Here is a 13,614-nt window from a genome sequence, read left to right as displayed (position 1 = left end):
ACTCTACCATGGAAGAAACAGGTGAGTTTAGCAAAGCTATACTCTATCAAGGAAAAATAAATAATTGAAAATTGAAACATATTTACTATTTAAAATAGCATAAAAGATAAATACTTATGGATAAATCTAACAAAAGATATACTAGACAGGTACACTAAAAACTACAAAACACTGCTCAGAAAAAATTTTAAAGACTTAAGTAAATGGAGATACTGTTTCTTGGGTTAGAAGATTAAACATTTTTAAGATGCTAATTTCCCCAAATTGATCCATAGATTCAATGCAATCCAAACTAAAATCCCAACAGGATTTCTTTTGTAGAAATTGATAAGCTGATTCTAAAATTCATATGGAATACAAACAACCCAGAAAAGCAAAACAACTCTGCAAAAGAAGTACAAAGTTGGAGAACTAACACTACTGAATTTTAAGACACAACTATAAAGCTACAACACTCAAAACAGTGTGGTACTGGCATCAAGACAAACAGATCAACAGAATGGAACAGAGCCAAGAAACAGATGCACATGTATTCCTACAACTGATTTCCAACAAAGGTACAAAAGCAATTCAGTGAAGAAAGAATAGTCTTTATAACAAATACTATTGGAACAATTGGATATCTATATGCAAAAAGAAAAATAACTTCAATTCATACACACTGCACCATATAAAAAATTTAACTCAAAATGAATCATAGCGCTAAATGTAAAACCCAAACCTATAAAACTTCTAGAAGAGACATAGGAAAAAAATCGTCATACCTAGGCTTAGACAGAGTTACTAGATATAACACTAATAGCACAATCCATAAAAAACCAAATGGATAAATTGGGATTTATTAAAACTAAAAACTTCTGCTCTTGAAAGCACTGTGATGGAATGAAAATACAAACTACCTATTGGGAGAAATCTTTGCAAAGCATATACTTGTATCCAGAATACATAAAGAATTCTCAAAACTCAACAATAAGAAAACAAAAAAGGGGCAAACAGTTGGAAGAGATGATACTTCATCAAAGATACATAAATGGCAAATAAGTATAAAAGGATGCTCAACATCATTAGTCACCAGGGAAATGAAATTAAAACCATAATGATAACTCTACGCACCTATCAGAATGACTAAAATTAAAAAGATTAACCATGCTAAATATCAATAAGGATGTAGCAGAAGAGACTCTATCATTTCCTGCTGGTGGGAATGTAAAATAATAGCATTATTTTGGCAAATGGTTTCTCAGTTCCTTAAAAAGTTAAACATATATGTACCACATGATAAAGCCACTCCATTCTTACGAATTTTTACTCAAGAAAAAAGAAAGTATATGTCCATAAAAAGACTTGAACAAGAATATTCACAGCAGTTTTATTTATAGAGACAAAACTGGAAAAAACACAAATGTCCATCAATAGGTGAATGGATAAACAAATGTGGTATATCCATACAACAGAACATTATGCAGCATTAAAAGAGAATGAACTATTGACCCAACAACATGGATGAATCTCAAAAAATAATTATGAGTAAAAGAGGACAAAGAAGGATACATACTATAAGGTTCTATTTATATAAACTCTAGAAAATGGAAACTAACCTACAGCGTCAGAAAGCAGATGAGTAGTTGTTTGGAAGGGGTGGGGAGATTACAAGGAAAACAAGGAAACTTTTGGGGGTGATGAATACGTGCACTATCTTGATGTTTACATGTATATACAAATTACATGTGACAAAACTCATCAAATAATACACTTTAAACATGTACAGTTTATTGTTTGTCAATTACATCTCAATAAAGCTGCTAAAATATAAATAAAAATTGTAAATACATCATTAACAAGATACACTATATTTGATGCCATAAAATAAAACTAACACATGAAAAAAACTGAAACCACATGAAATATGTTCTCTAATAACAAACTAGAAATCAGCAACAGAAAGCTGTCTGGAAAACTCCCAAATATTTGAAGATTAAACAATGCACTTCGTGATAACACATAAGTCAAATATGAAGTCTCATGGAAAATTAGAAAATATTTTTAACTCAATGAAAATAAAAACATGGCATATAAAAATTTGTATGATGTAGTCAAAGCAGTGCTTTAGAGGGACAAGTTTTGCTTTCTACGCTTAGGAAGAAAGAAAGCTCTCAAATCAATGACCTCTTACTCCCACCTTAAGAAACTAAAAAAATAGTAAATTAAATCCAAAGCAAGGAGAAGAAATAATAAAAATAAGAGGAAAAATGAATGAAATTGAAAACAGGAAAACAGAAGAGAAAACCAGGACTAAAGCAAGGAGTCCACTCTCATCACTTCTATTCAACATTTTACTGGTCCTACCCAGTGAAAAAGGAGAAAAACAAATAAAATCCATGCAGATTAGAAACCAAGAAATAAAATTGTCACTATTCTCAGACAACATAGTTATCCACATAGAAAATCCCATGGAATCTATAAAAACATTCCTGGAATTTTATAAGTGAGTTTGGCAAGGTCACAGGACATGATGTCAATATACAAATATCAACTGCGTTTCTTACGTACGAGCAATGAACATTGGAAATCAAAATTTTAAAAACAATACCATTAACAATATCACCAAATACAAAGAAATACATACATATAAAGCCAACAAAATACATGCATAATCTGTATGCTATGCAAAAAAACTACAACACTGATGAAAACGATCAAAGAAGACCTAAATAAATGTAAAGGTATGCCATGTTCATGGTTTGGAAGACTTGTTAAGATGTCAATTTTCCCCAAATTGATCTATAGATTCAATCCCAATCAAAATTCCAGCATTTTTTTTTTAGATATTGACAAGCTGATTCTAAAATTTATACGGAAAGGCAAAAAAATTAGAATAGCCAAAACAATTTCAAAAAAGAACAAGTTTGGAAGATTTGCTCTACTTGACTTTAAGACTTACTATAAAGCTCTAGTAAACAAGGCCATGTGGTATTAAAATCGAGACAGACACAAAGAGATCAAGAGAACAGAAGAGTCGAGAAATAGAGCCACATGAATATGGTCAATTGATTTTTGACAATGTACAAAGGCAATTTAATGGAGAAAGGACAGTCTTTTCAACAAATGGTGCTGGAGAACCTGGAGTCATATGCAAAAAAAATGAACTTTGACCTATATCTCAGACCTACACAAAAACTGACTCAAAATGGGTCATAGATCTAAAAGTAAAACGCAGAAGAGATGATAGGAGAAACATTTTGTGACCTTGGCGTAGGCAAAGAATTCTTAGAAATGATATCAAACACACAATCCATTTTGTAAAAATTGATAAATTGGGACTCATTAAAATCAAACACTTTTGCTCTGCCAAAGACATTAAAAGAATGAAAGGACAAAAGCTAGAGACTGGAAAAATATACTTGCAAGTTACATATCTGACAAGGGACTTATATTCAGAACATATAAAGAACTCTCAAAACTCAATAACAAGAAATAACTATTGAAAAATGAGCAAAATATCTGAATAAACACTTTAAACAAAGAAGATGTACAAATGGCAAATAAGCACATTATAAGCCACTCAATACCATTAGTCATAAGGGTAATGCAAATTAAAACCACAGTTAGATGCCACCATATTTACAGAATAAATAAAATTTCTAATACTAATAATATCAAGTCCTGGCAAGGATGTTGAGCAACTGGAACTCTCATATCTTGCTAATTGAAATGTGAAATGGTATAGCCACTTTGGAAAACAATTTGAAAGTTTCTTATAAAATTAAGCATACATTTACCATAGGACCCAGCAATCCCACTCCTAAAAACAGAAAATTATGTTAAAACAAAAATATGCATAGGGATGTTTACAGTAGCTTTATTCAAAATCACCAAAAAGTGGAAACAACTCCATGTCCTTCAACTGGTGAATGGATAAACAAATTGTGATGCATCCATACAATGGAATACTACTCAGCAATAAAAAGGAATAAACTATTGACACATGAAACAAAATAGATGAATCTCAAATGCACTAGTTAAATGAAAGAAGCAAAACCAAACAGGCTACAAATACTGTGAAATTCTGTTTATATAACATTGCAGAAAAGGCAAAACTGTATGGATAGACAACAGATCAGTGGTTGCCAGGGCTTAAGAGTTGAAGAGGGGGGCCAGCCCAGTGGTGCAGCAGTTAAGTTCGCATGTTCTGCTTCGGCGGCCAGGGGTTCGCCAGTTCAGATCCTGGGTACAGACCTACACACCGCTTGTCAAGCCATACAGGTGTCCCACATAAAGTAGAGGAAGATGGGCATGGATGTTAGCTCAGGACCGGTCTTCCTCAGCAAAAAAAGAGGAGGATTGGCAGATGTTAGCTTAGGGCTTATCTTCCTCAAAAAAAAAGGGAAAAAAAAAGAGTTGAAGAGGATATGACTACAAAGAGACAGCACAAGGAAGTTTTTTGGAGTGAGAGAACTGTAATGTATCTTGATTATGGTGGTGGTTATGGAACTCTATACATTTGTCAAAAATCAGAACTGTACGCCAAAAAGAGTGACTTTTATTGGATATTAAATACTTTTCAAAAACAGGCTACGGCATTTTTCTTTAAAAAGGAAAAGGCAATTTGGAAGGTCTAATAAATAATAATAATCATAGCACATACTAAAAACAAGGTCTCCAGAATAAGACCAGGTCATAAAAAGGGGCACTCAGTTGGGGATGGGTTTCAAAGGCAAGGCAGAAATACAGTTATCCAAACTAAACTATTGAATAATGTCAGGAAAGTGAAAACACTGAGCATATAGAGTATGCCCTCGGTCCTGATTTGTCTTAGAGTTTGAGACAATTCTAACTGAGAATTTCACATCACAAATGAGGACCAAGAGAGGTTCAGAGACTGGCAATCAGGTAGGGTTTTAGCTTTTATTTAGACTAGTACCTCTAAATCAAGGGTTCTTAACACAGAATACCAAGATAGAAATCCAGGAATCTATGAAGGTGCATGGAACAAAAATTCACCTTTATTTTCACTAACTTCTAACTGAAATTAGTATATTTCCTTAGGCTATGAATGTATGCAACTAACTGTGGTAGATTAAACAGGACCTGTATCTTTATCACTCATAGAAATCACAGATTTTTCCTATCACATCATATTACCACGGATCCTCTGGTATCTTATTTTGTATGCATTAATAAAGAAACATTTACAAATCATATATTTGAGGTGTTTTAGTAAGTTGACAACTATATTTTATATAATTGGTTTCCTTTATAATCTTATGTATTTTATTGTATACATTTAAAATACATTAAATCTTTTAAAATACAAATAAAACATTACACTAAGAAGGGGTTCATAGGTCTCCCTAGACTACCAAAGGGGTCCATGACAAATAAAAGGTTAAAAATCCCTCCTCTGAATTATCCTGCCCCCATCTTACAAAGCACCCCTTTTTCAGGGCCTCTAATACCCTTCACAAATGCATGAAATGTCACCTCTCCATGGTTAGATAATAGTTTATACCCAAGACAGGGAAAAGCGCAGCTTTTTTCAAAACAGTAATCATATCTGTTTATGCTCACTAGATGGTAGAGTCCATATGAACATAAAAATACATATCCAAAGACAGACCTTAGACCGAATACCACAATGTTAAACGAAATGTACTTTCTGAAACTACAGATGAGAATAGCCTAAAAAAAAAAATCTATCTTATGTCTCAAATAAAAAGGAATTTAATGAAAGCATCTGAAAAATGATCTTAAAGATGTGTGGAGAAGGGCAGGAAATTTACTTTTGTTTTCTAAATCCTACATTTTGTACACATTGCAATATCTTGCTTACTCACTTATATGTAAAAAAGCAGAGGATTCCAAAACTTCAAAAAACAAACAAACAAAAAATCAGATCACAAACGTTTCTAGAGCCATAAACTCTTATGATTCCTCGGGTTAAATAACAGCAAACTGCCAACCAAGTGAGATACAGCAGTCATTTAAACAATGGAAATGCCCACACAGGAGGAGGGTGTCAGGGGATCTAAACTATAAGAGCTACAAATTCAACTGTGGATCCAGGGACAACCAGAGATTTAAAAGAAAAAAAGAAATACTATGGTCTGAAGACGATCTGGTAAGAACTATGGGAAAAAAAATACATTCTTGGAGAAAAGTAAGTATTACAAATAGTACAGTAAATATTATCAAAGTAATGCTACTACTTATCTCCTTCCTATCAATAAAATGTACTAGTTAAAAAATTCTTTGAGTAGGAATATACCTCATATTTTATAATAGGAACAGAATTTGCTTTTCCATATTTTCTTTCATTATTTGATGACAAAATGAAATGCAGCCACACAAAACCATTCATTCAGTTTCAACTTAACAGTATTTCAGGGGCCAGCACCATGGCCGAGTGGTTAAGTTCGCACATTCCACTTCAGCAGCCCAGGGTTTCGCTGGTTCAGATCCTGGGTGCAGACATAGCACTGCTCATCAGGCCATGTTGAGGTGGCATCCCACATACCACACAACTAGAAGGACCCACAACTAAAATATACAACTATGTACTGGGGGGATTTGGGGAGAAAAAGCTAAAAAAAAAAAAAAAAAAGAAAGAAAGATTGGCAACAGTTAGCTCAGGTGCCAATCTTAAAAAAAAAAGAGTATTTCATTTTTATACACATAATTACATAATTTTAAAAAACTTTAACAAAAATGTAATGCATTCAATCTACACTAATTTGCTACATCTCTACCCACAACTTGGAAATTTTTTATTATAAGCAGTCAAAATTATGACTCTTCAGACCATTTTTTCTGATTACAGAATCACAATGTATTCATCATAGGAAACTTGTAAAATAAAAAAAAAGTCCTCATAATCTTAACAACTAGGATTAAGCACTATAACCATTTTATTTTTTCTATGGGTACTATCTTACATATTAGTAATAATGCTATTATTAAATATCTATTAGACACTTACTTGAGTTATTAGCTAAGAGCTTTACAAACACTATGTTATTTTATCCTTACAATAATCTTCTTCAAGTAAGTAGGTGAATATTGTCACTTTACAGATATGTCAACTAGAGTGGACAGATGTTAGAAAACGTGCCTAGGGTAAGAGATAAATAGGAGACCCAAACCCAGCATTTTCAATCACTACACTATATCACCACCGATGTATATATGGAGAATGTTGTATTCCACTCTACTCTTAAGTAACTTCCTATGTCATAAAAATTATAAATATAATTTTTAGATGACTATTTAATATAACAGCATGTGGACATACCATAATTTACTTACTCACTCCTCTACTGGATCAGATTATTTTTGTATACTATTCAAGATGGTGCAACCCAATCAACACAAAAAATAAAAACTAAATAAATGCAAGACTTGCTTGTCTACTCCTAAATTTAAATTAAAATATATAATTCAACTTACTCTTTTACTGAGGCAAATAACTGGCCACATACTGCAACCTAAAGTGCAGCAGCAACAAAGGCAGCCACAAAGTAGCCAACGGACATTAACAGGAAGGTTCTTCTTAAGACAACTGTTAACTCTGTTGATGCTGGCTTTAAATTCTTCAGGAGCTACCTAAAGAAAAATTTTAAGAAATAACAACACTGCAATATTAATGTCAATAAACATGTTTCATTAGAATACATTTTTCTCTAATTTGTTAGTAAGATTTTAGTTTTGAGGCATATATAGTATCTAAATAACTGAGAGACACTCACTTTTCCAGTTAACGAAGAAGGAAATTCAGATTCAAATTTGTTGCTCAGTCCAAATCTATTTTTAAAAAAAGAAAAATATGTTACTACACGTCATTGTTGCAAAAAATAGACCATTTAACTTAATCAAAGGTCTAGTAAATCGAGTACAACGTCATATACAAAGTAACAACGGAAGTCTGACACAAAAACAACCAGCAATTTATGAAATGTAACAACGAACTTTAGTAGTTGAATCAAAACTTTTGTAGAAGAGGCTGAGAATACAGAAAGAAATGACTTCTTCGGGGGTATCTTCATGAGCCAAAGATTAACGTCCAATTTTGGGCACATTGTCCAATTTTGTCAAAATTACTAAGATTCTTCCGACTAAGTAACAGAAAGCTAAAATCTCTGCTGTTGATTACTCTTTAGGTCAAGAGCCTTTGTTAAGGCTCAAAGCAGTAACATGTCTAAGAATGCAAACTGATTAGTTAGCATTTTCTGAGATCAGCATATTTACACTGCTATTACAGCCAGATAACACTAACAACACCTGGAACAATGCGATAGCTGCCCTGGCTACTTACACTTTCAAGTACCCAAGAAATTTGGTATACAGACCCCCAAAGAAATGGAACCAAGGTAGTGCATTTTAGTATCTTTAAGCTTTTAAATATCTGCAAAGATCATGAGGATTGATTGGGTACTTGATTATTTCTCTGCATAAGTTATTAGGAAAGAATAAAATGCCCATAGACACATTGGTAACGGCAGATTGTACCCTAGAAACAAAAACTGAGATACTTAAACACGACGATTTTTATTTGATCCTGGAGCCAAAATTTTTCTTCTAGTTTTATTAAGATATAATTGACATATAACACTTTATCAGCTTAAGGTGCACAACATGGTTTGATACATGTATATATTGTGAAATAGATTACCACAGTAAGTTTAGTTAACATCCATCACCCCACTAGTTAAAAATTGTTTTTCCTATAATGAGAACCCTTAAGATTTACTCTCTTAGCAACCCTTAAATACACAACACTGCACTTGAGGTAGCTGGCAGTGGTAAGAGGGATCCCTTGAGATATTCTGTATGAAACAGCTGGCCAGGTCAGCTCCATCAGTGGAGCTAAACACGGAAATCAAATCAGGTGGGCTGTGTGAAGGCAATGAGTAGTGATGGAGACTGGCTAAGTGGAGGGATACTGTGTGTATGTGCGTGCATGTGTAGTGCCATGGGTCAGATCCAGTTGATTACTGTCACACTAGAATGCAGACCCACTTACAATTTTCTAAGAGGAGCTGGAAAACCAGATTTGTATGCAAAACTTCCCACCTTTAAAATACTGTACAAGTCAAACAAAACACTTCTGTAGGTCAGGTTGTGGTTTACATCATGATCTAGACTGACCCACATGTGGATAGTGGCATCTGAGACCATTTTATCACCATCTTAAGTACTTTCATATATTATGTAATAGCAGCATTGAAATAACATTTATCTGTCTTTATAAACAATGGATACTACTCATGAAAAAGATTACACTACTATTACCTAGGTCCAAGTCCAAGATCTTTTCACACTAAATATAAACTAGCAACCAATACTGTTTAATATAATTCTGGCATTAAGGCCATTCTCTTTTTAAGATTGGAAAACTCTGAGCTAAACCTATTTTCTGTCTATGTGCGGGCCTCAGAGTAATGCAGCTCTACTTGAAAAAGCCCCTACAGATAACTGACCTCCAACCTTAAAGGTCCTTGCATGAGGAAGAGGTGTGAAGCGCTTGCTGACAGCTCTCAGTGAGGTCTCTAGATAACGTACTTCCTTCTCACCTATTTCTTTTAGGGAAGGTGCATGCCGTCCAACAACTGTTTACCAAGCATTCAACCTTCTAAACTATAAATTTCCATCTCTTGTGTTATCTCCCTTGGTCTGAAGACTTTTTCCTTCAATCAACAGTTTCCATTTCAACCACGTTTATTATTGCAATTAATCATCTCCTTCCAACTGGTCTTTGAGATTTTTTAGAGCAGCAACAACCAGATACCCCCCAGTCTCCTGAAGAGAAATGTCTTCTCCTTCCATCCCTAGCCATTAGACATTTAAAACAGATTATTTTATTGAATACCTATAGCTTGCCAGGTAATAAACTAAGTTGGAGGGAGCAGTCCAGTATGAGTTTAAACCCTAATTTCCTTTCTTCTCAGAGTCTGGATACTCCCTTATTGACTGAGCAGCTAAGTGTTGATGCTTTGCCGAGGGAGTACCACCAGCTAATTGCCCTGCTGTTCTCGCAGGTCAGGGTTTCTTTTAAGTCAGGCTAGTAGTTAGTTATTCTTCTGGGTAAGAACTGGTAGTTCCAAGAACATTGTTTAGGCATTCAGTTCCTCTTCAGTCTTACTTTTTGTTAAGTTGTATCTTAGGAACAGATAGTAATCCCTTCTCTTCCTTTATATCACCCCTAAAAGAATGTCCCAAGAAAAATCACCCAGTGACATGATTCACACTAGATATAGAGTGCTTAGCTTTCCCACCAGCCATTAACTTGGTGCTGATGATTTTTCCATCCCCCCTTGCTTGTGTTTCCCACCCACTGAACAAGAATACCTGGAAGGAGTGTCAAGAAGATGCTGCTGTTGAAGGCCTTGGAGTCTCCTAGTCCACAAAAGCCAATCCCAACTGCAATTTGCTTTCCCTTCGAAAATCTCTAAACAAGACCTTTAATATTCAAATCAAGTACTTCAGGAGCATAGACAGAATGAACCTTGAAAATCAGGCACCCTTTCTTCATTTCCATTTGGAATACAGTACTTTGCTACATGGGTATTCAAACATTTGGTGTCAGCACCTTTTTGCTCTCTTAAATCCTTGAGGGCCTCAATGAGTTAAGTTCATGTGGATGATATTTAAAAATATTTTGGATTATGCATTAGAACTGAGACATCTAAAACATTTTAAAACTTTATTCATAAACGAGCCCATTATATGCTAACAAAAATAATATTTTTACGAGAAATTATTTTTCAAAACAAAAAACTTGAGTGAGGAAAGTATTGTTTCACTCTTTCACATCTCTTTCATGTCTGACAATGGAAGACAGCTGGATTCTCACCTCTCTTTTTGCATTCAATCTGTTGTGACAGGCTCTTTTGGTTGATATTTATGAGGAAAACTGGACCTTGCCAGATATGTAGTTGGAAAATTGTGTATACTCTTCTTTGATACTATACCAAAACTTGAACAAGTGGTAGTTTCTCAAGACTTTTTTACAAAGTAGGAAAGTGAAACTGTATCAATGAACTTTTACAACTCTGTTAAACTTAAATCCATGGGTATATCTTGGATTTTGAACACTTTTTTTTTTTTTTAACCCATACCTGATTTCATAACTTCATGAATTTATCCTTTGGAAAATATTGGCAGACTGAGTTATGCAGCTCTCTCAAATGTTAGCAGGCTTCATTGTGAGTTAACAGAATCATCACATTCATCACTGATCTCATCAAAAAAGTCTTTAAGTATTGGAAAGCTATCAAGCTCACAGTGGCAGATATAAGTTTTCCAAATTCTGATTTTCATATGAATACTGGAATTTTATTATTAATAACAAATGCTATCACTTGTTTGCCTTGAAGTGACAATCTTGCTTAATTTTTAAAAAATAAGAGGCTGAATGCTAACTAACCAGCACTATATAAACAAAAGAAAAAATGGTTCATTTAATTTGAGCTACCACCTACATCTTAAAAACTAACTTCAAAGCATATTATTTTCATAGATGGCTTTTTTTCTAGCTTTGAATGTTATTGGTGGAGATAAGCAGTGGCTGTGAATTTTTATAGGTGTCTTTGGTACACATAGGCAATAAAAGCAGGAGAAGGAAAAATGTAGGGAAAAATGGGGAAGGAGAAGTAGAAGAAAAGGGGAAGAGAAGAAATAAAAAAGAAAATGGGAATTGGCAAAGTGCTACCAACAAGTGTCTCATTTACCATTCAATACCTATTAATTGTCAGTCCATTAATGAAAGAAAATGTAGACATGTGCTATACCTATATCTATTCCTACCACTGAAAGGACCTTTTCTTGAATCATGATTAACATACTCATGGCTTTAGAATTAATAAAAGATTTAAACTATTTTCAAAGAATGGCCAAGATAACGAGAAGATAAAATACAATAAACTCAACCTATTTTACTCTTACCTATAAGTTTACAAGTCTACTAGTACTTGGAGAAAAGAGAATTCACTCAAATTACAACTATTAAGCATCTTGTAAATAAGACATCATCATCACAAGGTTCTACAATAGAAGGCTTATACAGCTTAAAAAAAATTTTTTTTTGAAGAAAGAAAGCATGTACAAGGCCAATTTTTACTTTTACATAACTTGAGATAATTTTGAAAGTTCATGTAATACACCTGATAAAGCTTTGCAGAGGGACTACAACTTTACACCTAAAGCTAAATGGAATATTGAAATAGTCTTGCTTTATCATAGCCCCCATACTTTTTCATTTCACTGTCACCTTGTTCCTACAACCCGTAGCTGTAACTCAAAGTGTAACCTACTCCAGTCTTCCTCTCATCCTCCGATTCACAATCTCCCTCTCCTGAGAGATCCTTCCCCCTCCAAACTCCTTTTAATATTTAACTTTGGAACCCCTAATCTGTTGATCTGCTACCTGGATACCTCCTTAAGTCTTGTCTTTAATTTTTTTTCTTCATTTTAACCAAAAATCCTGTTGACATGACACCTTTTCCACAGAAAGCCTCAATTATAGCTCATTTCCTGCAGTCCATCTTCCAGAGTTCATCTTCCATGTACCCATAATATCTTACTACATTCTCTCTGGTACAGTCCTCATCATATCTTATTATAATTATGTTAACAAGCCTAACTGCCTACCCTGATAAATAATGAGTTGTTTATGGGTAGGTATGGTATCTTAATTATCTTTATACCCCAAATGTCCAGCCCAATGTCTGATAAATATTCAATAAATATTTGCTGAATAAATCATCAATTTCCAAAACAGAAGAAATATCTACATTCCACTAACTCTTCATTGCAAACTCCCACACCATTGTTCTATAGTCCTCTGATGTCCATGATTTCTGGTTATATCACACTGTTCCAAGACCCAACCACCATTTTCAGCTTCCAGGTCACTCCTCCTCTGTTGAGAGTCCATAAGACCATCCTCAGGTTCAGTAATTCACTAGGAGGACCCACAGAACTCAGCATATAGTTGTACCCATAGCTTGACTTATTAAGGCAAAAGGATACAAAACAAAATCAGCAAAGGGAAAAGGCACATGGGGAAAGATAAGAAACCAGGAGCAAGCTTGCAAGAACTCTTCTCAGTGAAGACACAAAGGACATGCTTAATTCCTCCAGCAACTAGTTTTGACAACATGTATATGATGTAGTCTAGCAGGAAAGCTCATTCGAGACTCAGTGCCCAAGGCTTTTATCGAGGACTGCTCATGTAGGCACGCTCTACTTAGCGTGCACCAAAATTCCAGACTCCCAGGGAGAAAGCAAGTATTCAGTATAAACAACATTGTTTGTAGAAACAGTTTAGGCACAGTGAGCCATTCTTATCAATTCTGAAAATACTGGGAAACCTCCCAAAGTCCAAGTTCCCAGACACCAGCCAAGAGCCAACACTGCAAGCAAGGCTTTCTAAGGATAGAAACAGCAAGCCTGCTATGTTAACTCTTTTCTGCACACCTTCATACTCTGTAAGGACACAGACATTCATGTCACAGTTTTTCTCTTCACCATGACTCTTGTCTTAATCCAAATTAGTTCAATATTCAGCACCAGAACCTAACTGGTTACCTGACCTCATCTATTCTGAGGAAATTCACCTCT

General features: G+C 34.4%; 1 protein-coding gene across 1 annotated transcript in view; it reads right to left on the bottom strand.

Moving 5' to 3' along the window:
- Positions 1-13,614, bottom strand: part of LOC124232937 (cysteine-rich hydrophobic domain-containing protein 2) — a 55,330-nt gene that overhangs the window by 24,035 nt on the left and 17,681 nt on the right. The window contains exons 2-3 of the mRNA XM_046649883.1: positions 7,743-7,797; positions 7,444-7,599 (exon numbers count right to left, since the gene is read on the bottom strand). Of these exons, the coding sequence (XP_046505839.1) occupies positions 7,444-7,599; positions 7,743-7,797 (211 nt within the window). The remainder of the gene's footprint in view (positions 1-7,443; positions 7,600-7,742; positions 7,798-13,614) is intronic.

The sequence above is a fragment of the Equus quagga genome, unplaced genomic scaffold (genome assembly GCF_021613505.1).
Source record: "Equus quagga isolate Etosha38 unplaced genomic scaffold, UCLA_HA_Equagga_1.0 146_RagTag, whole genome shotgun sequence".
In the NCBI taxonomy this organism is placed as follows: domain Eukaryota; kingdom Metazoa; phylum Chordata; class Mammalia; order Perissodactyla; family Equidae; genus Equus; species Equus quagga.
Note: the sequence above shows the minus strand (reverse complement) of the source record. Positions and strands in the feature narration are given on the sequence as shown.